The following is a 27,356-nucleotide window of genomic DNA, read 5'->3' on the forward strand; positions in this document are numbered from 1 at the left end:
GTGTGTGTGTGTGTGTGTGTGTGTGAGAGAGAGAGAGAGAGAGAGAGAGAGAGAGAGAGAGAGAGGAGAGAGAGAGAGAGAGAGAATGATATGTGAGGAGACAGAAAGGATGATGAAAGGGGGAGAGCTGAAAATACAGTGTTGTGCTTCAAGTGACTTTGTATTTGAATGCAAACTTTTAAGATTTTATTCAAACAGACCTCTTTAATTAAGGAGAGAAAAGAACTAACATCTGAATTTTAAGGTTTCAGCAAGTAAAATAAAATATTTTTCAGTTCCTTTAATTTCCCTATATGTGTTCATATAAGAGATGATGAACAAATGATACCATTGTATAAGTTATTCACAATTAGAATTATAAATCAATATCTTTGATTTCTGTTCAGATACCAGGAAGCTATAAAAAAACCCAACTTTTTTTCTGGTACAGCCCTCTTTGGAGATGTTGCTCTTTTTGTGAACTAGCTTTTGAAATGTTGATGGTACTTCAGCATTACATATCATTATTATAGTTCATTATTATAATCTCCTTCCCCACATTTTATTTAGACCAGCTAGCAGACGGTCACAATGAAGAACCATACAGAGGTGACAGTTTTCATCCTAGCAGGTGTGACTGATCATCCACAGTGGAAAGTTATGTTATTCGTCTTCCTGCTTCTTACCTATCTGCTCAGCATCACTGGCAATCTGACCATCATCACACTCACACTGGTGGACACTCACCTGAAGACACCCATGTATTTTTTCCTTCGGAATTTTTCATTCTTAGAGTCTTCCTACACTACAACATGCATTCCCAAATTACTTGTTACTATGGCAACAGGGGACAAAACCATTTCTTACGATAATTGTGTGACTCAAGTGTTTTTTGTTTTCTTATTTGGAGCATCAGAATTTTATTTGCTGGCAGCCATGTCCTATGACAGATATGTAGCTATCTGCAAGCCCTTGCATTATATGACCATCATGAACAATAAAGTCTGTGTGCAGCTGGTCCTCAGTTGTTGGCTTGCTGGCTTTTTTGTCATCTTTCCACCACTCCTGTTAGGCTTGAATCTTGACTTCTGTGCTTCCAATATTGTTGATCATTTCTACTGTGACACAACTCCACTACTTCAGATTTCTTGTACAGACACACAGCTACTGGAGACGATGGGATTTGTCTCAGCTTTGGTGACACTCTTACTCACATTGGTAATGGTGATCTTATCTTATACCTACATTGCTATGACAATTCTAAAAATTCCTTCAATCGAACAGAGGAAGAAGGCTTTCTCTACATGCTCTTCTCACATGATTGTGATATCCCTCTCATATGGCAGCTGCATCTTCATGTACCTTAAACCATCAGTCAAGCAGAGAGTATCTATTTCCAAGGGAATTTCTGTGCTCAATACCTCAGTGGCTCCACTTCTGAATCCTTTTATCTACACCTTGAGGAATCAGCAAGTGAAAAAGGCATTCATTAATACAGTCCATAGGATTGCCTCTTTCTCAAAGAAATGACTATTTTTTTTTATTATATGAAAGAAATGAACAAACTAGATTCATATCCTATTAGCAGAATTTTGAAGAAGATTTTCCCATTTTGACTTTTGTTCTTTAGACTGTACATCATTTCAAGCTAGTTTTTCAGTGAAATTCTTTGATGTGAGCATGCAAAATTCTTCTATATTTTCAAATAGAGATACTTAATCTATTCATTCTCATAGATATATAGAAGAAGTTGAATATACATTTTTCAATGTCTTTGTGGTCTTTTAGAATTCTGGTTGTGACTTTCAATAAGACTCAGTACTAGAATGCTCACACAGAACCAGAAAGCCAGAATGTGATTCCTTAACTCCACCAAAACTAGCAAGTTTTAATTTTAAATATCGTTTAAAATTTAAAAATGGTTTAAAATTATATTTGATAAATGTATAATGTTAAAGTAATTATAGTTTAAATATATACTACCATATATTTATGGTCATGTACAAAGAAGATAAAATAGTATTAACTTGTATTTTGCCAATTTCTGTGTGTATTTTACTAAAGAGAATGTTATACCAGCTTCTGTCCATCACTTTTGATGCTCACAGTATTCAAAAGTTTTCAAAAGTTGTCAAACTTTCCATTTAAAATAATCACTTAATTTCTTCCTGGTTGAAATTGCATATATATATTTTAGAAGTAGATTTTATTGTTTTTAAGAGCAAATGTGTTTACCAATTAAATGAATATATATGCATTTTCTGAAATTTTCTAAATGATGTGTTTTTTGATCTAAGATATTTTTTAAGTTTGCTGGCAAGTATTTTTGAATATTTACTAAACACAAACACTCCTGAAGCAGCCATGTTGGTGAGAGTGAATGGGCACAAGTTATGACATTTCTGGGAGGGACAGTCTTACAGTAAACTTCCTTGTCCTCTGATTCCTATGAACATTTGCCCTCTATTCTGCATGAAAACTTGAACCTTAAGTGTAGCAGTTCTACTATAGATATATCCACTGGGACTGGGCTCCACAGTTCTAGATTTTCACCTACTTTTGTCTTCCATAATTGATTCTGCATGTTGAAAAGATAAGTTTCCTTAAAAGGGATCAAATATAATGACCTGTGAATTTAAAGGCAAATATTTAGAAGTCTGATAAATATGACTAACTAAACATGACCTGAATAAGAAAAACACCAACAGACATGCTAATGCTGAAGTAAGAAACTTCATGATGTATTTATATATGTATATGAATATGATGTCTATATTTATATGACAAACATATAAAGAATTAAAAGACTATAATTTTGAAAGAGTATAAGGGAGCTAGTTGAAATGTATGACAGGAAAAAGGGGAAGGCAAAATTGATGTGATCATATTATAGTTTCAAAAATATGAAAGGAAGAATGCTAACTCAATGTATTTATTAGTTTTATACATTTTAATCAAAACAGGATTAAAATACTCTCCCATTTCTCTTTTTTCTCCAAATCCTCCCATTTTTCCCATTCTCAAGTTCACAGCCTCTCTTTATATCATTATTACATATTCATATATGTGCACAAGTACATAACTATAACTGCTGAAATTCCTTATCTATTATACATAACAGACCTGCTTGTAATGTAACATCTTGCTATTTTGATATAAATTCCACTGATGAAACCAAGGCATTTTAAAAATTAAATCTTTTTACAACATTTTTTAGTTATAGGTCAAACTCTATTAGATACTCTATTAGAACTTTTCATCATTGTATTTTTAATCTGTAAATGTTAGTGTTGTAAACATGTTTAATTTCAGAAATGTTAAAATTATTTGTGCCTTTTGAAAGCTGGGGCATTTTAATGCAAACATAACTCATAGTAAAAGCAGAGATCTATGACTAATGTTTAAGGAGTATTTAGATAAACATCATATACATCCCACTTTAGGCTTATCTCAGATTCCTCAGTATTTTTTATTATCAAATTACTAACTGTACTAATTTTAATTCTCAAGACTCTGCTGGAAATTTCTCCTTAGTAGCTTTATTATTCCATATTATATGTATATCACATGATCATGACAGGTAAGAGTGTAGATAATGGCAAACTAATGATAAAAGAGGCTATGACATTTAAAAGGTATGGATGGGTATATATAAGAGTTTGGATGGTGAAAGCAAAGGGTGAGATGATTTAATTATATTATAACATTTAAACAAAAAGAAATCATTCTTTTAAAGATTTCAAAATCCAACTCAAATTTTTTGTTGCTATAAATAGATAAGTAGGTAAGCAGTAGTGCTACTCAAAGAGATAGAGAGAGCTAACACTAGATTCAGATGTTTAACTCTGAATTACAGCTGAGAGAAAAGAAAAACACAGGTCATTGTTACTAGAATACACATAGATGTCAAGATTCTACCAACTAAACAAATGCCTGGGTCCTTGCCAGAATGACGTCTTGTTACTCCTGGAACTAAGATCTATGGTCCAGACTGTTTGAGACTTAGTTTCTATTATTAAAATCTTCTTTAGGGTGTGGATGGGTTCATCCATGCCATCTAAAAAGAGTCTGCATGAGTTCCCCAAGACTTGAGTGTATACATGCTTGCACACAGTGTGCGTGTGTGTGTGTACATGTGTGTTTGCTTGTGTGTGTGTATGTGCGCCTGTGCAAATGCATGCATAGCATAAATTTCTAGTTTCTTTGGAGACTCAGCTGTGTCATGTGATATATTTCTGAAGACTGTCTTATGAGTGGATCTTTTCCTGAAGCTGACAAGTAGTTAGATCTTTTACTGACAATAGATAATTTTTTTTTTTTTGGAAGCTGCCTAGAAAAAGGATGTTTTGCAAAAGAGGATGTTTGCGAGGACATGTGATATTTGGAAAGGGTATAAGTGTACCTCAACAGACAGCAGATAATGTGGTGGCATTGGTTCACCTTGCCACTCTTTGCTGGTCTTATTTGGGCTTTCCTGATGCTTGTCTTCATGGATGATGCTGCGGCATTTTTCACCTTGCCTTCTTTGCTGATCACAGCTTGTAATGATCTATTAGAACTACACCAAAGATTTTTGTGATATTCTGTTGATTTCTGACCACTTCCATGGACTCCAGCCTGTTGGCAGAATGTGTGATTTCTTTTGGATGAACTGCCTTTGCTCATTAGTAAACAGTGTTTGAGAGTCGATCAAGCAACTGCTACTGATTCTCATGATCTTGACTGCTGGTATCCTGATAATAAATATTGGATTTGACCCAAAGAACTATTTACAAACAGATCCACAACCCCTTTTGCCATACTAACCCTTCCTTTCCATTACCTCTGTCAGGTGGTAGGCTAGAAGGAAGGTTATGTCATTTACCAACTCTTATTAAAACCCTTATTAAAGTAAGTTTTAAAAAACTAAGCCTATGTGTGGGTGTGTGCTTAACAGTGTTCAACAACAGAGAGCCTGTGGTAGTTGGTTTTGTCCTTCCCCTAAAAGATTCTCAATCAAGCTCTGGTTGTCAAGTTTGGCTGAGAGTGCCTTTTGTATTTGTGATTTTTATTTCTCTGTTTCTAGTTCTTTCAAAACTGACTGGCTGGTTCAACTGAGCTCTTTTGACTCAAAAATCTTATCTAACCTGACAGATTCAACCAGACTTCTCCAGGTTTTACACTGAGTTGCTCTCATTGGAAAAACTGCCTCTCAACTACAGAAACTGAACTGAACTAAGTTCAACTGAACTGTACCAAACTGAATTGAACTCTCCTCTCTGTCTCTTTGCTCTTAAGAAGCCTCTCTTTCCTGTCTGTTCTCATGAGAGTTGGGCCTGTCTTATCTCTGATTCATTCTGTCATATTTTTTCTCTGATTTGTCACTTTTTCTGACCCTCAATTAGACTTCATTGTTTGAGACTAAAGACATGTATTAAATGTAGGTCTGTATTCCAACCAAAAGGATTAAAGATGCATATTAAGGGCATGTCTGTATACCAACAGTATCACACAGGCCTAAGTCTTTGGATTTGATCCTTTGCCAGGCTAGCCATGTTGCTGGATTAAAAGTCCTCTACATCTTCATTCACTGAGCCATCTAATGAACAGCCAATCATTTTAATGTTATCTCCTGCTAACCTTAGCCCATGTTTAGGGTCATTAAAATTATATATCAATTAAAAAATAAGAAGTCTGAAGTCTTATTTAAAAGTATCAATTTAATTTTAAATTTTGTATGGATGTATATACTTGTATATGGACTTTTTTATAAATAACTTAATGGAAATTTATGCATTCATATTTTTTATATTGTAAATAAATGTAATATCTAAATGTTGATATATATATATCAATATATATATCAATAATTAATTAAAAAGAAAGAATGAATTTGAAAGAGAAAAAGGCAGGCATATGTTATAAGGTTTAGAGGTATTTGACAAGGAAAGGGAAAACTACATAATTATAATCTAAAAAAATATTTTTAAAAGGAAACCAAATTTTAAATTAGGAATTTCCCTAGGCTTTGGTCCAGTATCATTTTTCCAACCTTATACCTGTGTATTAGTTTAAATGTGTTGTTTAATTTAAATACAAGATATCATTTTTCAGATTCGTTTACTTTTTTGATAAATCACTGCTTGTGCATCTGTGAGTGTCTGTGGTATATGCACAAGGAGATCAGTGTTCTGCTCTATAACTTTCTATCTTGTAACTTTAGAGAAGGTCTCTTAATCAAAGTCAGGCTAGTGCTCAGCGAGTTTCCTGCAGCATCCTCTCTCCATGCCCCCACAGGCTGAGGTTATAGCTACATGTGGTGACACACAGCCTTTTGCATGGTTACTGGGAACTTAAACTTAGGGTTATGGATCCTTTACAGCAATGGCCCTTACCTTCAAAACTATTTCCCTAGTCTCTCTTAGCAAGCATTTTTTATTAATAATTACTAAATATCTTCTATGTGCCTGTATTTATTCATCAATCATGAATTTGTCTACTTGCAGTATTGTAATCATGCAATAAGACTGATCAAACTATATTTTATATCAGAGATCTCCTTGTAACCTTTCTCCATAATTTCTAGATCCTTCCATGACTATATACAATTTCTCTATATTTTCAAAATCCAAAAATGTTTATAACTATGTTAATTTTTCTGTAGGACAATAATCAAAAAGGAAAAAAGCACTAAAGCAGTGATTAGTATCTGATAGTCACTACAATAATTAATAATACTGAATAAAGTTTTCATTTAGGTATCCATAGATCATTGAACTAATTATTCCAAATTTAAGGCTGGAAAGATGGCTTGGTAGATAAATGTTCCACACTCTGAAAGAGAATTTATTACTATGAGTTGCCTTCTGGCCCTACAGGCCTACAGTGGACCCCCCATGCACACTAAATAGATAAAAATAAATAAATAAATAAATAAATAAATAAATAAAGTTATTCCAATATTTATTTCAAAATAATAATTCGTGTAGAGTTTCATTTAACTCACTGATATATAACACTATAGCTTTTGAGAATGCAAATAGGAGTAATTTTTCTGCTAGGTATTCAGATGTTGTTGCCTTAGTGATAAACTTACATACTGGGAATACAAACATAGAACCTCAAAATAATTATTTCTCCAAAGGGATTAATTTGCCATTATCTCCAAAATAATAATTGTTAGAGAATACAATATTATTTCACACTTGCTACAGTGTTTCTACAATGGTCTTGAAAGTATTTTTTTTTTATCAATTTCAGTGTGTATGGAGGGCAATGGTGATAGTGTATGCCTGCATCCACACATACAGGCATGTAGAGAAGCCAGAGGCTAACATCAGGATGTCTTTCCTTGGTGACTTGACCTAAATTTTAAGATACAATTTGTTATTGAACCTGAAACTGCTTGTGTTTGCTGGTTGACCAGTAAGTGGGATCCCAGGATCAGCATCCCTAGGTAACAGGCATACTGTATCCAGCTGTTATGTGATTTTGGGGATCCAAATTCATGTTCTGATGCTTACATAGCAAGGCCCCTTACCTAGTCCCCATTGGGCCACTCCCTAGTCCTCAAAGTGATTATTTTTAATGTAGTACTTTATATCATTATACATGCAAAAATGAAAACGAACATGTGGGAGATGACATCATGGTCCTTGTTGGTCTGGTAATCACTTTAACTGATAGTTGTGACTATCCTCCTGCCTCAGCTTCTTAAGTAGAATATTTGCTTGTAAGATAAGGCCTAACTGTATAAATAATCTGAAGTGAACTTGCCATCTTCATAAGTCTGCTCCCTAGTACATCACAATTTCCAGATAATAACACTTTAATTCAATAATTAATATGTAAAGCCTATTGGTGTTTTAAAATTACTTTGCATGTTTTAAAATTATTCTTCCATTTCCTTAGGGATACTGTCTCCTTAGATTTCTTAGAGAGGCTATATTACTGCTTAAACAATGGAGATCTGGTATAAGCTAATTTCCAGGAGTTGATTTCAGCTTTAATATTTTTTATGAAAGTATGAGATTAAATTAGCTGGGCATACATGTCTTATCTCAGGATTTCGCTAGTATTTTAAAATGGTTAAATGAATTTCTTGTTATCTAAGGCATGAAGAGAGCTGCTCAGAGATGTGACTGAAAGTAAATATCACTTTGATTTTTAAAATACACATCTTTATTGTGTGTTATTATTTAATCTGAAAATTGTTTTAGTTTTTCAGTCCACAAGATCAAATTTTGTTTCAATGAGTATAATTGCTTTTTAGTATAATTGTCCATATACTCAGGAAAACGTGATGTTAACATGGTGAATTAATGGTAAGTGAAATAATAAGATTAATTTTCTTTAAAACATTTAAGAATAATTTACTCATAACAAAAAATAAAATAAAAAGACAACATCAAGCTCCGAAGAAGTTGAAGGACACTAAGGTGACATAGAATGAGGCAGTGGTAAATGAATGTGATCAATATACATTGCATAAATGCATGAAATTTCCAATACTATTTAAAATTTTTAAAAATAGGTATATACACAATGAAACTTACTCAAAATATAAATGACAGAACCATGAAATTTTGAATTTTTTCATTGTATAAAACACAACTTCTCACCAATGTTATATTCATAAAATAAAAGTTATGACATCTGATTCAGGTACTTAATATTTGAATTTCTAGGTTTTGAACCTGAAGCCACACTGGAGAATTGTGGAGAAAATTGTAGTCCTCCTGTTAGTTAATTAATGGAAATCTAGTCACGTTAGAAAGTCATTCAAACTTGAAAAGTTAGAAGTCACTTTTCCCAAGAGCATCAAATATACATTTTTCAGTACATGATTAAAACAGAAAGAAAAGTCCGTTGGAAATGTTGATTGTGATCAATATATTTGAGCAAATATAACTTATTGATAATTTCTAATTCCCAGGTTCAGTTGTTGAAAAGCAAATATCTTTTTCCTATGTTTGAAAATAATGGGATACCCACAATAGATTACAGAAATGCTAAATTGTTTTGCTGAGAAAGAAGATGTATATATTAGCACAAAGAAAAGTACCAAATGAAGACAAGATCAAGGAATGAGATAATGAATTAAATCTTTCTTTAAAACTCTATTTTTGATGTAGTTTCCCTGTAATTTCTACAAAGCACAAGTAAGCTTCCTGGTCTTCGAGTCTTGCAATGATTTTGTCCCTATTCTGGGAAATTCCTTAAGCCTTACCCTTCAAGGGAAGGGTTGTCTTGTCTATGTATCCATCAGGGACTGGGCACTGAAAGGTCAGTTGTACTCTAATGTGACCACTTGTGGTTTTCTGTAATAGTCTCAATCCACGGCAAATACAAGTTTCTTTGATGATGGATGGAAGCTACACTTATCTGTGGGTATAACGATAACATTTGCATGCAGTTAGTAATCATGCAAGTCTAGTAAAGTGGATGTAGTAGATTCTCCTCTAAGATCCATGACCCCAACTCTTTCTGTGTAATTGCCTAGGTTTCCAGTAACTTCCTTCCTGTTGAGTAAGTTTTAAGTCCAGTTACAAAACTGTTGGTTACCAGTAAGACATGAAACCTACTATTTATTTTTTAGGAATGTATTGCAGATCTCATCATTGTTGATAGGTCTGGTCCATGGGCCTCAAGATTGGATAGGATACAGATTGCTTCCTCACTACTTGGTAGTTTTCAAAAATAATCAAAGAAAAGCTTACCATGAGTTTTAGAATAAATTAGAGAGGTGTGCATAAAGTTGGAAACAATATTTAAAAATTTAAAACACAAGAAAATTTTCTGTATTCAGCAATGCAATAATAAAATTTCCTAAAACAGAAAAAGATTTTGATTAATAAAACATAATAAAAGACCTGCAATATAACTAAACATTTTAATTTCAAAAAGTCTACATAGAATATTGTGAATTTCCCTAATTTTGGTTATCCTCAAGTGAACTTGAAAATAATTTAGTAATATTAGAAATTAATTATGAAAATTTAATCACAATGTTATTAAATTGAGACACATTATTTTTATCTGAAACCATGGCTGGATGTATCAGTCAGTAAACTCACAGTTGTTTCTTTCTAGTATGAAAATATATGAGCTAACAGCACAAGATTTGATCTTTGTCTTTGATAAAATCTAATGTTGTCAAGACATACTAATTATATAATCAAACTATATATTAAATCTACTGTGAAGATGTCTCACTTTAAATTGCTATCAATTTTGTAGGATATCAGATTTATACATGTGTCAAGCACATGAAAGTTTTAGACATTTACAAAACATACAGTTCATAAGAAGTCCTTTGAAATTTTACTCTTGAAATACTATTCAACCCTTTTCATTAATTGCATTTTTATTGAGGTTTTTATACTATATTACCTAAGTAAAATTATTTTTAAAGTGTTTAAAGAATTATTTAGCTTTAAATAGCATGATTGTATTTTATCGTTCAATAGAGGTCATATTGTATAACCTATATCTAATGCTGACATTCAAGTTTTATTTTTGTAAATATATAATAATCTTCCTCAATTGTTTTATGTTTATCTATTATTTATTTTGCATTTAAACTTTAATTTCTTGGTTGCATTCCTCTTGAATGTTGTCTATACTTCACAGAAAAGTTATAAGAGGTAACAAGACATATACTTCAGCATGAAAGTTAAAGGTTAATAATTAAACTATAGATTTCAATTTGTTATTCTGATATAATTACCCTTAAATAAAAAGAGTAATATATTTAATAAATTATTTTTATTCCCAATGCAAAGATATTTAATATTTTAACAGATTTATACTTAGTTACAATTAAGTCAAACTTTAAATTGAAAGAGTAAAAAACCTAAGCTCTTACAAGTTGCTCAGATCAGTTTTCAATGGTGAGTTGACTTCTCTATTACCTTTGAATTTATACTGGAGAATTCTTGTTATATAGTCACCGCCATATCTCTAATATCCATGGATGTTATATTTGAAAGGGCTGTGCTAAGGAATACAGATCCTGTTAGTTTTTGTTTACTGGATATACATATACTTATGTGGATTTCCATTTATATATCTTTTTATTTTTAGAACTTGAATGATATCACAAGGAGAAATGAAGAACCGTACAAGACAGATAGAGTTTATCCTTCTTGGACTGACAGACAATCCTCAGTTACAGATTGTGATTTTTGTGTCTCTTTTACTAAATTACTTGCTGAGTATGCTAGGGAACTTATCTATCATTGCCCTCACTCTGCTAGATCCCCTTCTCAAGACACCAATGTATTTTTTCCTCCGTAATTTCTCTTTCTTGGAAATTTTATTCACAACAACATGCATTCCCAGATTTTTAATCACCATTGTAACCCAGGAAAAGACAATTTCCTATAATGGCTGTATTTGTCAATTATTCTTTTACATACTCTTGGGAGGCACAGAGTTTTTCCTCTTGGCTACCATGTCCTATGACCGTTATATTGCCATTTGCAAGCCCTTGCACTATGCATCTATCATGAGCAGTAAAGTTTGTCATCAGCTTGTCCTGGGTTCTTGGGTAACTGGATTCCTGGTTATTTTCCCACCACTGATTATTGGCCTTGATTTGGATTTCTGTGCTTCAAATGTCATTGACCATTTCCTTTGTGATGTTTCTCCTGTCCTACAACTGTCTTGCTCAGACACAAATTTACTAGAAATGTTGGCTTTCATCTTAGCTCTCATGACACTCATTGTGACGTTAGTAATAGTCATCCTTTCTTATGCTCACATTATCAAGACAATTACAAAATTCCCTTCAGCTCAGCAAAAGAAAAAGGCCTTTTCCACTTGTTCTTCTCACATGATTGTTGTTTCCCTCACTTATGGGAGTTGCATATTTATCTACATAAAGCCTTCAGCAAATGAAAGAGTGTCTTTGAGCAAAGGAATAGCTGTGCTCAACACTTCAGTTGCCCCTTTGTTGAACCCGTTCATTTATACACTGAGGAATAAGCAAGTTAAACAAGCATTTGGAGCAGTATTTAGAAAAGTATTTTCTGCTTCATAAAGAGAATAAAACTTAATTACATGATTTACTTAAGGCAGAAAAGAAATTTTGATAATGAATTTCCACAATTAGTTATTTGTGCCATTTTAACTTGCCCAGTATTAGAAACTAGTCTATCATATGCATTTTTACTTTAATTTTCTTTCATACAAGATCAAAATATCTTTCTACTGTTTAAATATATAATCCAAAATTATTTTATCTATAAGCATATAGACAGAAATACAACAGGCACAAATAACTAAGGAACTGTTACTTATAGAAACATACAGTTGTATTCTTTAAAAGCCTTTGATAATTATAATTTGATCATTATACAGTCTAAAAGTACTCCAGGAAAGCTTATTCCTTTAAAATAATTTCATGGGTTAATTTATAAAGTGATATTTTGAGCAAGTTAGGAAAGCACTATTTCCTATTAATTGAAACACATAGTTCATTCATAGAGTAGTTTACTATTTGCATCAAATAAAGTTTAAATTGTATGAATAATAAAATATAATCAAGTACATAGGAAGTTGACTCCATATGGGAGTTTTTAGGTTTGGTACTAATGCTGATAGCAGTCCTTTGGTCCCCAACTGCTAACCTGGATTGCAAGAATCTCATGAATGTCACAATCACAAATACCTATAGTTTCAGGGTGTATGCAGGCTCATTGCACAACTGGCAATGTTTCAGATTAGTATAGGGTCTTACCTCACCCTGTTTCAGTGTTGTGTGGTATAACTCTAGAGACAGTTTTCCTCCTTGACATGAAAATAGCTGTGCTGTCCAAAACTAGAGGAGAGACAACAGATTGTGCTGGCTGCCTAGGCTAATGCTAAGTTGGGTTACACCAAAGTTTAATAGCCACAACAACCTGGATAATCTCTAGGAAAGAAAGAGTGGTCTAGGTTCATTAAGCAAAAGCAATGATGATAGTCCAAGCCAAAATATATATGTTCCTGTGAGCCTCAGGGTTCACCAGCTAGAGCACCCAACTAAAATTCTGACCTAGGAATGAAAGGTTTTGGTTTCTCTTTGTAGGAACATCTCCTTAGGGAGGCCTGGTTTTGAATCTAAAGTACAGTCCTTGGGAGCTTTCATTCTTTGCTTTAGGTGATGTCTTGCTTTTCCCTCTGTTGTCCAAGGCTGGGGGAAGGACAATGGAGGTATTCAGTTCTAGTGGTTGAGTCTGTGGAAGCATAAGTGTACTCACCAAGGTGCTGGGCTTAATCATGGCAGGCCTATTGTTGTGTCTCAAATATGAGTCCCAGTCTCAATCCATTCTCTTCCATAGAGGACATTTCTCTACATTCCTCTCAAACTTGGAAGGGGATAGATGTAGCGAGTTTGTTCCATGCTATTTTCAGTGTATCTTATATTGCAAACTAAGGCATTTATTCTTAATGTGGCTTTTATATCACTTGTGAAGGGAGTTGGATGTGTGAATATCTATAAATTGGTATGCTTGTGGGGAGCCAGTCTTGTAGAAGCTTACTCACCTTTGTGATTTAAGTCTTTATTTATTTAGCCTTCCAAGTATTAATTGCTGTTATAATTAAACCTGCTCCTGCAGGTGGACCCTTTAGCCAGAAAACTTGCTTACTTATTTGTTAATTCTGAGAACCGTTTTGTAGACACAGGCATACTATCATTGTTGTTGATAACTTTCAACATAAGAAAAATGATTATAGAATTAGGAACATGGACAGTAAGGAAAAATCAACAATTTTCCAGTAGCTAAGAGTGATGGGAGGAAGTCATTAGTTGAGCAAGAAGTCATTTTTTTTCCAGCTGGCTTCCTACTATTTTCTAGCTATTTTGGTGAAGATGACTGAGAGTTTGTAGCTATTGTATTCTTATCCAAGCACTTTACATTGATAACATTTGCGTTCCTGATCTGTATTTCCTTGTTTCTTTTCATTCTCATTTGAACCAATTGCTTGAGTGAGGTCCTTAACTATATTGCAAATATCATGAAAATTATTTTATTTCATTTGTGTTTTTAAATAATCTCCATTCAGTACAAATATATTTGGCAACAAGAACATTGATAATTCAATAATACAATCTAAACAACACAAATCAGAAGATTTGGATAATATAGAAAATTACAAAAATAATATTTTGAGAAATAGACAGAAATAGAGGTAATGATTTGAATAAATAATCTATGGAAAACAATGATGTAAGAAAGATAAATTCCAAGTTTGTGGTTTGAGAAAATGATTCAAATGATTTCCATCAAGAGATATACTTGAGGGGAGACTTAGTAAGCAATAAGCCAAACAGTCTCAGGCTGGTGCCCTGATTTTGATGGACAGATATGTTTGCACATGTATCAAAGTGATGAATTCACTTGCATTCCAAGTCATATTACATAGAAGAAGTGATTTGTTTGAAGAATATTGTTTTCTTTGTTATATATGATTGAATTCCTCTTCTTGTAAATTTCATCTGTGCCTTCCTTTTGGAGATTAGAATGTCAGATGTTTATGCATTGACACATGATAAAAGTTTGTTACTTATTTACCTGGAATTCATTGCTACATAACATGGTATTCTGAGTTGTTAGAGGTAGATAAATAGAATAAATACAGAAAAATTGTAACATGTTAGTTTTTTTTTTTTTTTTTTTTCTTTTTCTGTTTTTTTTTTTTTTTTTTATTGGATGATTTATTTACATTTCCTATGTTGTCCCCTTACCCCATCCCCCACCACCCCCTCGGAACCTCCAATCCCCTCGCCCCTCCTCCTTCTTCTCTGTGGATGTAACCTCTATCTACACCCCCCCCCACTCCCACCTCCCCACCCTCAAAATTCCCACCCCCTGGGGCATCCAGCCTTCATGAGGTCAAGGTTCTCTTCTTCCACCTATGCCCAGCAGGGCCCTCCACTTTTACATATTCAGCTGAAGCCCTGGATTCCCCCCTAAGTGCTCCCAGGCTGGTGGTTTAGACCCTGGGAGCTGTGGTTGGTTGGTATTGTTGCTCTCCTCATGGTGCCGTAAATCCTTTCAGCTCCTTCAGTCTTCACTCTAACTCCTCTATTGAGAACCCCATGATCAGTTCAATGGCTAGTTGTGAGCATCTGCCTCTGAATATGTCTGACTCTTGAAGGCCTCTGAGGAGATATCCATATCAGGCTCTTATCAGCATGCACTTCCTGTCTTCCACATCAGCATCTACCTTTGGTGATTGCACATGGGATAGATACTCAGGTGGGGTGGTCTTGAGACGGCCCCTCCTTCAGTTTCTGTCCCTCACTTTGTCTCCATATTTGCTCCCTTGAGTATTTTGTTGCTCCTTCTAAGAAGAACCGAATCACCCTCACTTGGTCTTCCTTCTTTATGGGCTTCATGTGGCCTGTGAGTTGCATCTTGGGCATTTCAAGGTTCTAGGCTAATATCCAATAATCAGTGAGTGAATACCATGTGTCTTCTTTTGTGATTGGCTTACCTCACTCAGGATGATAATTTCTAGTTCCATCCATTTACCTAGGAACCTCTCGAATTCATTGTTTTTAATAGCTGAGTAATACTCCATTGTGTAAATATACCACATTTTTTGAATCCATTCCTCAGTTGAAGGACATCTGGGTTCTTTCCAGCTCCTGGCTATTATAAATAAGGCTGCTATGAACATAGTTGAGCATATGTCCTTGTTATATGTTCGAGCATCTTCTGGGTATATGCCTAGGAGTGGTATAGCTGGATCCTCGGGTAATGCTATGTCCAATTTTCTGAGGAACCGCCAGACTGATTTCCAAAGTGGTTGCACCATCTTGCAGTCCCACCAACAATGGAGGAGTGTTCCTCTTTCTCCACACCCTCGCCAGCATCTACTATCACCTGAGTTTTTAATCTTAGCCATTCTGACTGGTGTGAGATGGAATCTCAGGGTTGTTTTGATTTGCATTTCCCTGACGACTAAGGATGCTGAACATTTCTTTAGATGCTTCTCGGCCATTCGAGTTTCTTCCGTTGAAAATTCTTTGTTAAGCTCTATACCCCATTTTTTAATAGGGTAATTTGGTTGTCTGGAGTCTAATTTCTTGAGTTCTTTGTATATATTGGATATTAGCCCTCTATCAGATGAAGGATTGGTAAAACATGTTAGTTTTAGAATAGAAGTTCAATCTATAAATTAGGAAGAAAGACAGAAACAGACACAGAGTAATTGTGTATGTGAATATTTCTGTATGTGTGAGCATGTGTTTGTAGTGTGTGCCTCTGTGTGTGTCATGTGCATTTTGTTTTGTTTGAGTTTGTGTGTATCTGTGTTTGTTCATGTATGTATCTGTGGGTCTATTGTTGTTCATTGTATGTGCATGTTTGTCTATGTATTCATGTGCCTGCCCCTGTGTGTGTAGTTTGTATATATGCCTATCTCTTCTCTGTCTGTCTGTCTGTCTGTCTGTCTGTCTGTCTCTCTCTCTCTCTCTCTCTCTCTCTCTCTCTGAATGTGTGTGTGAATGCTTGCATATATATCTGTGTGTAAGAGTGTCTGTGTGGCTATTTGTGTGTACTCTCTATGTGTCTGTCTGTGGATATGTGTGTGGGTTTATGTGTCAGTGACTTTATGTACATGTCTGTGTTTGTGTGTGTCTGTATGTCTGCATGTGTCTCTACATCTATGTTTGTGTTTATCTGTATATGTCAGTGTGTGTTCATATATATATATATATATATATATATGCACTCTAAAATACAGGCGTGACTCCTTTATGAGAAAAGGAGATATTACATAATAATAAAGCAAACAATTCATTGGACCTTATTAACACTATAAATGATTAATTCAATCTTTAAAACAAATAAGATTTTACTTTTAAAACATGCTATATGCTATTACACTAGTTTAATATTTAATAAAACCAAAACACAGAAAGTTTAGACAGACAGTCCAGCCTTCTTAAACAGGGTTAGCTTGTGCCATAGTTTAATAAAAACACCTCGTGACCAAGGAGACTCCTCCAGATATATATTTTTTCTGATGGAATGAGTGGTCATATATACCTAATCTAATTAAAAAGGAAGTAATCATGAGCATAAGCAAGGAATAAATGAAAGAATAAAGACAACCATAAGAATACGGGGGAGAGGTAAGAAGTCTAATAATCACAAAAGGCAGAAGAACAGTGACTTTTGAGGTACAGTGTTTCTGGATATAAAGTATAGAAAAAAGAAACCCTCGGTAGATTTTTGTATTAAAATTTCCCTGTGATGTATGAAAATGTGATCACAGGATCTTTATCATTCTTATTAGGGTCATTGAAGATGTTTCTTTGCTCATTCTACAGATGAAGAAGCAAACCTGGCCAGGTAGCGTTTGCTTTCCTGATGGTTTGATTTACCTGTATAAATATCACACTGAGCACTGGTGTGTGTGTGTGGGGGGAGGGGGTCAGTTCTTTATTTTAATTTGATGTGCTTTCTATCAGAGAAACAGATTTTGAGGTATGCTTGGATATTTAGAAAATTGTCTTTGCATCATAAGATGATGCCACACACTGTGTGAGATGTTTTGATTTATATTCTTTAAGAAAGACTGTATGGATTTCATCTAGTAATGAACACTTTCTAGATAAAAATAGCAATCTGAGCAAGACTAAGAAAAACAATAACATTCATTTTTTTGTATGAAGATACTCAGCTTCCTGTTTCAGTAGTGCTGAAATTGTATCTTCTAACAAGTGAAAACCATAGCTACTTGAATATTTTAAGTGATTTATTTGCATTATGTTTTATATAGTTGATTTTTGTTAGAGTATGGTTGATAGAGTTAGAATAGTATTAAACATGACTCTTGGGTAAAGCAAAGGGCTAATCTTTACCATCACAGATTTGTTAGAGCTTGGGCTAGCTAGATGACTCACTAGGCAAAAGTACTTTGTTTTGAAACCTAATTACTTGTATTTGATATCAGAATCCCATTTAAAGCTGGAAGGAAAGACTGGACTCCATGAAGCTGTCTATAGCCTCCCCTGGCGTCCTGTACTCTGGTTTGCAAATGAACATTCTCTACCAACAATAGTAATTAAGTAAAATTCTAGAAAAATCTTCTATTATACATTTGATATATTTTTGCTTATTATTTTGGGTTTTTATGTGCATTGGAAGTGTTTCAGTCTGTTAATATGGAATATCTAATTATTTGTGCATTCTGAAAATATCTTTACCCTACCAAAATTATGTTGTTAAAGATTTAAACCATATATATATATATATATATATATATATATATATATGCTAGTTTAGATGAAAATCAAAGCAATTGTATAAAAATTTTAAAGACCACAGCATATTAGATGATAAAATAAGGTCTTCTTCATATGTATTATAGCTTTCACCAAAGTATTTTTATGCGACTCCACAGTGTAAACAAGAAGGTCTCTGATTCTTCTTCCTGTTCTTAGGCTTCTTTTTGTGCTGTTTGCTTGCCATGGCCAACTTCAATATGATGTACCATATTTTATCTTTTTAAATCTTATATTGTTAAATTTGATTATTTTCACTTAGAATACCAACACAGAAAGGCTAACCTGGTGTACGATCACTTATAAGTGGATATTTCCCCTAAAGTAAAAGATAATCATGATACAATTCACAGACCCAAAGAAGCTAAGTTAAAAGGAGTACCCAAGGGATTATAGGTGAATCTCACTGAGTAGTGGCAAATAGAAAAAACTTCAGGAGGATGGCGGAAGGAGAGTGGATGGGGGAGTGCCTTAAAGGCAGGTCCAGGCTGGTCCTAGGGCTGAACTGAGTGTCAATGGCCCAAAAGAAGCACACCCCAGCCTGGAATCTTGTCTAAGCAGGAACTCAACTTGCATAGGGAGGGGTAGTTTTGGTGGGGTGAGATGATGTACGGGGAGGGAAGAGTGATGGAGGGAATGGGGTAACTGACAGGGCCAATGGCAAAGCTCTAGATCAGCAACAGTGGGACAGAGGCAGAGCCAAATGGGTCTTTTTGAGTCACTCAAGTAAGGAAGTGACTGAGATAGGTCTCAAAACTGGAGCCAGGCTCTGGTTGTCTACAAGGCCCAAACCAGGGCCAAAATGGGGCCCAACAGCAGCGGAGTAGGAATTGGAACGGGAGCGATCAGGTGGTGGGGAGGAATAGAGCAACTACTGGGAGAGATAATTGTAATAGGGGTATCTCTGAAATGAGATAGAAACCTAGTGCAATGGAAACTCCCAAGAATTTATGAGGGTGACCTTAGTTAAGACTCCTAGCAATTGGGCATACAGAGCCTGAACCATGTATTTCCTGTAATCATGCAAGATTTCCAATGAAGGCAGGCATTTGGACACCAACCCAGCAACAAAGCTTTCAACCTACAACTTGTTCTACCTATATGTGCATGAGTAAAGATGGAACAGAAATTTAAGGAATGGCAACAAATGACTAGCCTATCTTGAGACTCATGCCTACTTCTGACACTGTCAATGATATTCTGCTATACTTACAGACAGGAGGCTAGCATAGCCAGCATCAGAAAGATTTCACCCAGTGACTGATGAAATGGATGCAGAGACCCACAGAAAAATATTAAGCAGAGTTTAAGAAATCCAGTGGTAGAAGAGAAGGAAGAATTACAGGAACCAGAAGGGTAAAGGATGCCACAAGAAAGCCTAAAGATTCAACTAACCTGGCCACATAGAGACCCATTGAGACTGAACAACCAACCACAGATCATGTATGGGACTGATTTAGGTCCTCTGACCATATATAACAGTTATACAGTTTGGTCTTCATGTGAGATTCCAAAAACAGGAGCAGATGCTGTCTTTGACGCTGCTGCTTGGCTTTGAGGCCCTTTTCCTTACTGGGCTGCCTCTTCTAGCCTCAATAAGAGAAGATGCTCCTAGTTATAAGGCAACTTGATAGGCCAAGGAGGGTTGATATCCATGGAAGGTACCACCTTTTCTGAAAATAAAAAGAAGAGGAGTAAATTAGGGTGATATAAGGGGGTGGGGAAGGACTAGGAGGAGGGGAGGGGAGGGAAACTATGGTCAGGAAGTAAAGTAAATAAATTAAGTAATTGAAAATAAAATTATTATTGTTTCCATTGTTTAAACAAACAAAAACAAACAAACATAAATACACCATAAACATAAAACTAAGAAAATGACAGCTCCGGCGCTGCCTGCAGTACTGAGCTTGAGAGTAGCCCTGGGGGATTAAAGAAAGACTAAGACTTGGGTCACCTGTTATGAGAGAATGCCAATGCCTTTACTGGGCAGGTTCAATATATACACCAAGCCAGGGAAGGAAAAACATAAACTCAGGAAAAAACACGAACTCAACTGGGGCACAATGCGATGTCAAGTGTAAATTCCCTTCCTGGGGCAACATCCTTCAACAGGATGTTTTCTTGGATGTCAAGTGTAAATTTCCTTCCTGGAGTACCATGCTTTAGTCAAGATGTTTTTGATCAAAGAGGAACCGCAGAATGTTACTTAGTAGACAGCAGCACACAGAAAGTCAGCCAAGGCATAGCATCCCTTTAGGGTCCTACAAGAAAATAATTGTGTTCATAGGAGCATGAAAAAGAAGACAAAATGCTTTAGAATAAATGTAACTAAGAAGATGAAAACATCTATTACTGAAAACTGCAAACACTGACACAAATAAATATAAATCCCATTAATGACAAGGAGACAATATTTTTACATGACAACTTTGCACAAAATGATGTATGTATTCAATGTAAAATCCTATGAAAATTCTTACAGAAGTTTTCACTGAAAATAGAAACATTTAGTTAGCATGGATGGCCCAAAGATTGCTATTCCAAAGACACCACACATTCTGATTTCAAACTACACTAGAAAGACACAATGGTTAAAACACTCTGGAGCTTAACAAATTTGAGAAATCATAACTGAATTTATTTCTAAATAAACAAGTCGATTTTTTAGGATTCATTTTTATTTTTAATTTATGTATGTTTAAGTTTCACTGTGAAGGCTTGTATGCAAAATTGACAGAAATAAAAAAAGTATGTATTTGTAAAACCTCAACAAAGGAGCTGAATTTATGTTTTTCCAAGTAGTGTGGAACCAAGGGCAATGGAGTGTATCTGTAATCCTAGCATTCAGGAGTCTGAATCAGGTAGCATATGCCTGGAGCACATAGCTAGAAAAGGTTTTAATCAAGAAAAACCAAAAGGCAGTGAGACTGTGTTATTTCCCACCTAAAATAGCTAAAGGTTTTGAGTATCAGAGGATACTATTTAGCTATTTTAGTGGGAATGTGTGTATGTGCCATTGGGAATGTTAAAATGATGCAGATTTTATAAAAAGTATTCTGAATGTTCCTCAGGATTGATAACACAGGTATGGGTATTTGACATCAAGCCTGACAACTTGATCCCATGTGGGTGATGGAAGGACAGAACTGATTCTTCCTAGTTCTTTTCAGACCCAATGCCAGTGTTGTGTGGAACATGACACATACTCTCTAGAATACACATGTGAATTAATAAATGACTACAAAACCATTTTAAAGATAGAGTCATAAATAATGCACTAGTCACATTTTTGTTATGCATTCAAAATTCACAAAGGAGTCAAGACATGCCTGTATGCCCATTACATCATCCTTCACAAGAATCAAGATGTTCAAACTACTTTAATGTCTCTCGAGAAGTTAGTGGATTAATAAAATGTGTCATATACATAGATTTGAATATTATTCAAATAATATCTTTGTAAAAACAAAAAGGAAATATTGCCATACACCATGCCATAGATGAACTTGGAAGACATTATACAAACTCAAGTAAGCTAGCTCTGGAATGGTACTATGAATTCCCACAAACATACAATAATGAAAATAGTCAAACTCAGAGAGTAGAATGTTGTCATTTTTCTTTTTTTCTGTTTATTGGAAACACGCACACGCACACACACACACACATGCACGCGCTGATTTTGGAGACAAGGTTTCTCTTTTGTAGCCCTTGCTGTCCTGGAACAGGCTGACCTTAAACTTACAGATTCACTTGCCTCTGCCTCCCAAGTTCTGGCATTAATGATGTGGTTCACCACTGTCCAACTCCAAATATTTTTTATATACTACTGTGCATTTGCATTCACACCTCACCTCTCCTCTCCTCTCCTCTCCTCTCCTCTGGGATGTCAGAATGCTGCTGGAGTGCCCCTCAGGGAAGGCAAAATGCAAAGTCATTAGGCTGCATTTTTCCCTCACTGCTGAGGTGCCAGAGCATCAACATGTGCCACTCATGGGAGGCAAAACCCAGTCTAAGATAGGTGTCCCAGCACAGCAGAGGCTGGGACAGGAGCTGTGTTTCCCATCCTCCTGTGTACCTAGACACTGCTGGGGACCTGAAGAGTTAGGAATAGGAGTCCTGGACACTATGAGCCTGGGATGGAGGGAATCCAGCTTAGCTCTGAGTGAGTGCCAGGAGTTTAGAGGGGATTCTGTGGAGTCTTAGGCGTGGCTCTAAATGATGAAGGCCTTCCTCCTTCCCAAATCCTTGATGAAGAAGACAGTCCTTGCTTATCCAAACTGCTTCATTCATGGCAGATGGGGATGTATATACTTTACTCAGGGTGAACAATAGATTAAATGCCTTTCACAAAAAGGAATGTCCACGAAGGAAAGCTCACTGGCTAAGCAACTGGGGCCTATCTATGTAGCTCATTAGCATGGAGAACTCTAAGTTCTATGTTACATGACTGGTTGTCGTGGTCCTCTTAGGGGAGTGTCGTGGTTATGTGCTCTAGGAGAGGAACCTGGTCCAGAGCTAGTTGGAACTCCTGATGTTCTCAGTTATGAGATTTGTCAGGGACCTGAACTTGCTACTATATAACTTGTTCTTCTGTCTGGTTGCACAGTCCGCTTCCCTACATACTACCATATACAAACCTTTCAAAAGTAGATTAGGAAACCTGAATGAAGAAAATTGATTAGCAAGGACACAGTAAAAATATAAACTACTAAATATCTAAATAACTCCCTTTGGTAAGAGAAGTGTCTAGATAGGATTAGTCCAGAGACTCAGGTTTCCTCATCATTCAAAATTTTTAAAAAATTGATATATGTTATTTCCCATTTATTTCAGTAATAACTATAATTAGAACATTTTGACAAGCATGAAATTATTCTCTTTCAATATATTTAATTGAAATAGAATCACATTCCTTTCACTTCTTTTTCCTCCCTGAGAAAATAACAATTCATGAATTTTTCTTAATGCTGTACTTTATTTTTTGTTGTTTAAACCACTATAAAAATAAAATCACAATAAATATGAAAATATTCTAAAAACAATAATTTGCAAAATATACATTTTTCTGTTAATTTGCTATCATCACCAGAAATAGAATTCTATTTTGAATCTTTAAGTGGGTTTTAATAAATTTTAAATTGTTTCATGTTCAGTAAAATAATTTGTATCTCCCTTTTCCTTTTTAACATTGTGTTTTGTTTTCTTTTCCTTTTGTGTTTATTGAGAACTCCGTACTATAAATGTACTGTTTAATGTACTGTATTTGTAATTCCCATATCATACTCCTTAATTGGCACAGCCAAGTCATTTGGAAACAGCAAGAGTTATTCAGCCAGCAGAGTTAATTGACACAGTTCCAGCAAAGCTGAGCAGATTGCTATAATCCCTTTTCCTCATTGTCTAAAGTTTTGAATTTTGGCTTTTGCATGTTGCATTTTTGTGGGGAGCTTTCTCCTATATGATTCATTTTATATCTTTTCCTGAGAAAAATCTTAAAATTGACTTTATATGGCCAATATTTGAAGTCTTCCTTTTGCTTTGGAGATCATTAAACATAGAAAAGCACATAGCTAGATGAGGCCATTACTCCAGGTATCTTCTTGGGGTATCTTCTCCTGAGCTAATTCAAACAGCATAATTAGTGCAGGGTAAACAGTGTCAACTGAAAAATGTTGACAGACCATGAGAGTAGGTTACAGATTCTAGGTCTCATTTTACTATAGGCTTTAGAACTCTATGAAAAATACACTTTAAAGATTGGGGTTTCTGCTGGGTACACTCAGGGAAGAATAAATCTTAGTAAATCAGATTGATTGACTAAAATAAAACTTTTCTGACTTTTTAGCACAGATAGTGAGACAGATAGTAAAAAAGTTAGGTGTTAGTTTCTTATTCATAAAAGACTGTAATTTCCTTGCCTAATGTGCTTTAAATACACAAACACTGCCAGCCTAAAGACAGATTGACATGTAATAAATGTATCATATGTAAGACATATCAGATCAGTGTTTTGAGGCAAGTTTTTTTCTCACAAGATCCTTAAATGCTTGTTTCACCTGCTGGTTTCTTAAAGTGTAGATAAAAGGATTCAGCATGGGGGCAACAGAGGTGTTGAGCATGGCCACGCCCTTTGTCAAAGCAACTCCAGCCTTGGCAGATGTTTTCACATACATGAAGATGCAGCTTCCATAGGATATGGAGATAACAATCATGTGTGAGGAGCAGGTTGAGAAAGCCTTTTCCCTTTGTTTGGCTGAGGGGAATTTCAGAATAGTTCTGAGAATACAGATGTAAGAGAGAATTATCAGCATCAGCGTGGTCATAAGCGTGATCAAAGCTAATGCAAAGCTCATGAGCTCCAAGGTGCTTGTGTCTGTGCAGGATATTTGCAGCAAAGGAGCAGAGTCACATGTGAAGTGGTCAATAATGTTGGAGTCACAGAAATCTAGCTCCAAGCCCATGGCCAGTGGAGGAAAAATTACCAAGAAACCAGCCAGCCAGGAGCTGAGTATGAGCTGGTGGCAGATCTTGTTACTGATGATGGTTGTATAGTGCAGGGGCTTGCAAATAGCCACATAGTGATCATAGGACATGGATGCCAGAAGGAAAAACTCTGTTGAGCCAAGGAAGATAAAGAAAAATAGTTGGGCAACGCAAGCATTATAGGAAATCGATTTGTCCCCAGTTAAGATGCTGACCAAAAACCTAGGGTTACAGACAGAGGTAAATGAGATTTCTAAGAAGGAGAAATTCCTGAGGAAGAAATACATGGGAGTCTTCAGGTGGGAATCCAGCAGAGTGAGTGTAATGATGGTTAAATTTCCAGTAATGCTCAGCACATATGTCAGAAACAGAAAAAAGAAAATTACAACCTGAAGCTCAGGATCATCTGTTAGACCCAGAAGAATGAAGTATGTCACTGAAGTTCTGTTCCTCATCTCTGATGCTTTGTCTACAACAAATCTAACTGATAAAATCAACATAGAAAACATGGAAACACAAACATGAACCACAAGACAAGCATAGATCTGTCTCTCTCTCTCTCTGTCTCTATCTCTCTCTCTATGTGTGTGTGTGTCTGTGTGTCTATGCCCCTTTTATCTCTCTATCTTCCTCTTTCTGTGTCTTATATTGTTTACATTTGATCATATCTCTGAAGATACATTTTCTATATTTAGAGGAAGATTACTCTATGTTGTCATTCTGCCACCATCTATTACTTTACTATTCTATAAAATGTACAAATTGAATACAAATTCATCTAATACATCATTATTGACATTATACTTTTCCTATGTCATCTTTTCTATAAAATGAAATACTTGTTTATTGTGGAAATCAGTGATCAACTTAATTATATAAAGGAGTAGTCTACACAACAAAATATAAAAGTAAACAATGTAGTTTCTAGCAATATTTTTTAAACAAAGCAATAAATGTCATTGTGTTTTTCTATTTTAAACAATTAAAAAATATTCCTCTTTTAAAAAAGACTCCAGCATAAACTTTATCTCCTTGCATTATAAGAGATCTTAAAATTGTAACCTTTATTCTTGATATCTGAAATACAACTAACATAGTAGTTTTAGTCCATATGTATATAATTGCTGAAAAAGATTTTGAAATTTACTTAAGCATCAAACAAAAAGAACGTAATTTATTTTACAGCATGTATCCATAATTCATAACCAACAACTGAAATATAGAGATATTTTAATTTGCCTTATAACTATCTTAAAAATCTATGTCAGTAGCACAAACTTGACTTGATCAGTCTAAATAATGGATGCTCAAATATTAAAGAAATATTCCACATTTTCCATACTAAATAGCTTATATCTTTCATTATACAAGCTATATATAGAAATGCATGAGAAGACAGTAAATAAAGCTGAAATATTGTTTATAAACAACTTACAAATATTTACCAATTTTAAGTATCAAGAACACAATAATATGCTTAATTCTCTTAAACAAAATTCATGCCATGGTCCTGTAACACAAAGAGAAATATGTGTTTATGTCTCTCCTCCCACAAAACTGGTCATTTCTTCACAGGATTCCTGACATATAATCTCAAATCATGCATTAAAACATCTTCTTTATATGTTTCCCCATCCAACATCTAGGAATCTATATATTCCTTACAATATCTAAATAAGACATCTCTAGGTGAGAGATTCATTGCTATAAAAATATTCAAACTATTGTAAAATTTCCCAAAGGAATGTTAGCATTAAGTTTCCCTGGGGGGGACAGCAATTATATTATGTTTGCAACACATAACTTTAAAAATAGTCTACAAAACATGGAAATGTGTAATAACCTCGGGGATAAATAATAATAATAATATGCTACTAGCATTTACAACTAGAATATTACTTCCAGCAATCATATTTAATTGGTTGTTTATGTAACCTACATTCCAAGAGATTGCCGAATTTATATGTAAGTAACCAGCTAGGCATTTTTGAAAAGATGAGATCTAACAACAAAATATAGTTATCTTCTCACATTGATTTTCATAGGACAGTACTGAGATAGACTATGTGCCACTCTGAGTTACTCCAGTCTGTAAAACAGTAGTGGGTTTTTAGGCTGTGTCTTTCTTGAGAGATTCCAATGCAGCCTGGGACTCCATTTTGAGGGTGGAGGACAATTGTGGCATAGTGACACAGAATATATGTTATCCTCAACATGAGGAAAAATCAGTTTAAAACTTGGAAGTAAAGGTACAGTAGAGGTCTAATGAAAAGATGCAGCTGGCCTTGAACCTGCTATGTAGGCAAGGATTGACTTGAAATTCTTATCCTCCTACCTTCTCCAACCAAAACCTATGGTCATGAGAGTCACTATTGTCTTCTTCAATATATTTCCTCACAGTTTTAACATAGCTACTTTACATATGTATTAATGGACGATGTTGTTCTGTTTTTAACTGAAAATTTGTGGTAAATAATATATTTTAAGATCCTGTCAGTCTTTTTTTTTTTGGTCTGCTATTTTAAAAGAATATGATACATCATATTACCAACATCCCTCAAAATCAGATATCTTTGTGTTTTTTATCTTGACATAAACTGAAGAGATGCAGGAAACCTGCCTCTGC

The 27,356-nt window shown here is 34.9% G+C and overlaps 3 protein-coding genes across 3 annotated transcripts; 2 read left to right on the forward strand and 1 right to left on the reverse strand.

Annotated features, from left to right (window-relative positions):
- Positions 1 to 570: 570 nt before the first annotated feature.
- LOC114637013 (olfactory receptor 6C74-like) lies at positions 571 to 1,509 on the forward strand. The gene has a single exon (XM_028785143.1). It carries the CDS (start codon positions 571 to 573, stop codon positions 1,507 to 1,509), a length of 939 nt encoding a protein of 312 aa, XP_028640976.1.
- A 9,541-nt stretch (positions 1,510 to 11,050) lies between these two features.
- LOC114637017 (olfactory receptor 6C70-like) lies at positions 11,051 to 12,001 on the forward strand. The gene has a single exon (XM_028785148.1). It carries the CDS (start codon positions 11,051 to 11,053, stop codon positions 11,999 to 12,001), a length of 951 nt encoding a protein of 316 aa, XP_028640981.1.
- Positions 12,002 to 24,249: 12,248 nt separating this feature from the next.
- LOC114637010 (olfactory receptor 6C76-like) lies at positions 24,250 to 25,230 on the reverse strand. The gene has a single exon (XM_028785141.1). It carries the CDS (start codon positions 25,228 to 25,230, stop codon positions 24,250 to 24,252), a length of 981 nt encoding a protein of 326 aa, XP_028640974.1.
- Positions 25,231 to 27,356: the final 2,126 nt, after the last annotated feature.

The sequence above is a fragment of the Grammomys surdaster genome, unplaced genomic scaffold (genome assembly GCF_004785775.1).
Source record: "Grammomys surdaster isolate TR1022 unplaced genomic scaffold, NIH_TR_1.0 125125, whole genome shotgun sequence".
In the NCBI taxonomy this organism is placed as follows: Eukaryota; Metazoa; Chordata; class Mammalia; order Rodentia; family Muridae; genus Grammomys; species Grammomys surdaster.

Coding starts and splice junctions, on each gene's coding strand:
- LOC114637013 (XM_028785143.1), top strand. CDS start 571: ATGAAGAACCATACAGAGGTGACAGTTTTCATCCTAGCAGGTGTGACT.
- LOC114637017 (XM_028785148.1), top strand. CDS start 11,051: ATGATATCACAAGGAGAAATGAAGAACCGTACAAGACAGATAGAGTTT.
- LOC114637010 (XM_028785141.1), bottom strand. CDS start 25,230: ATGTTGATTTTATCAGTTAGATTTGTTGTAGACAAAGCATCAGAGATG.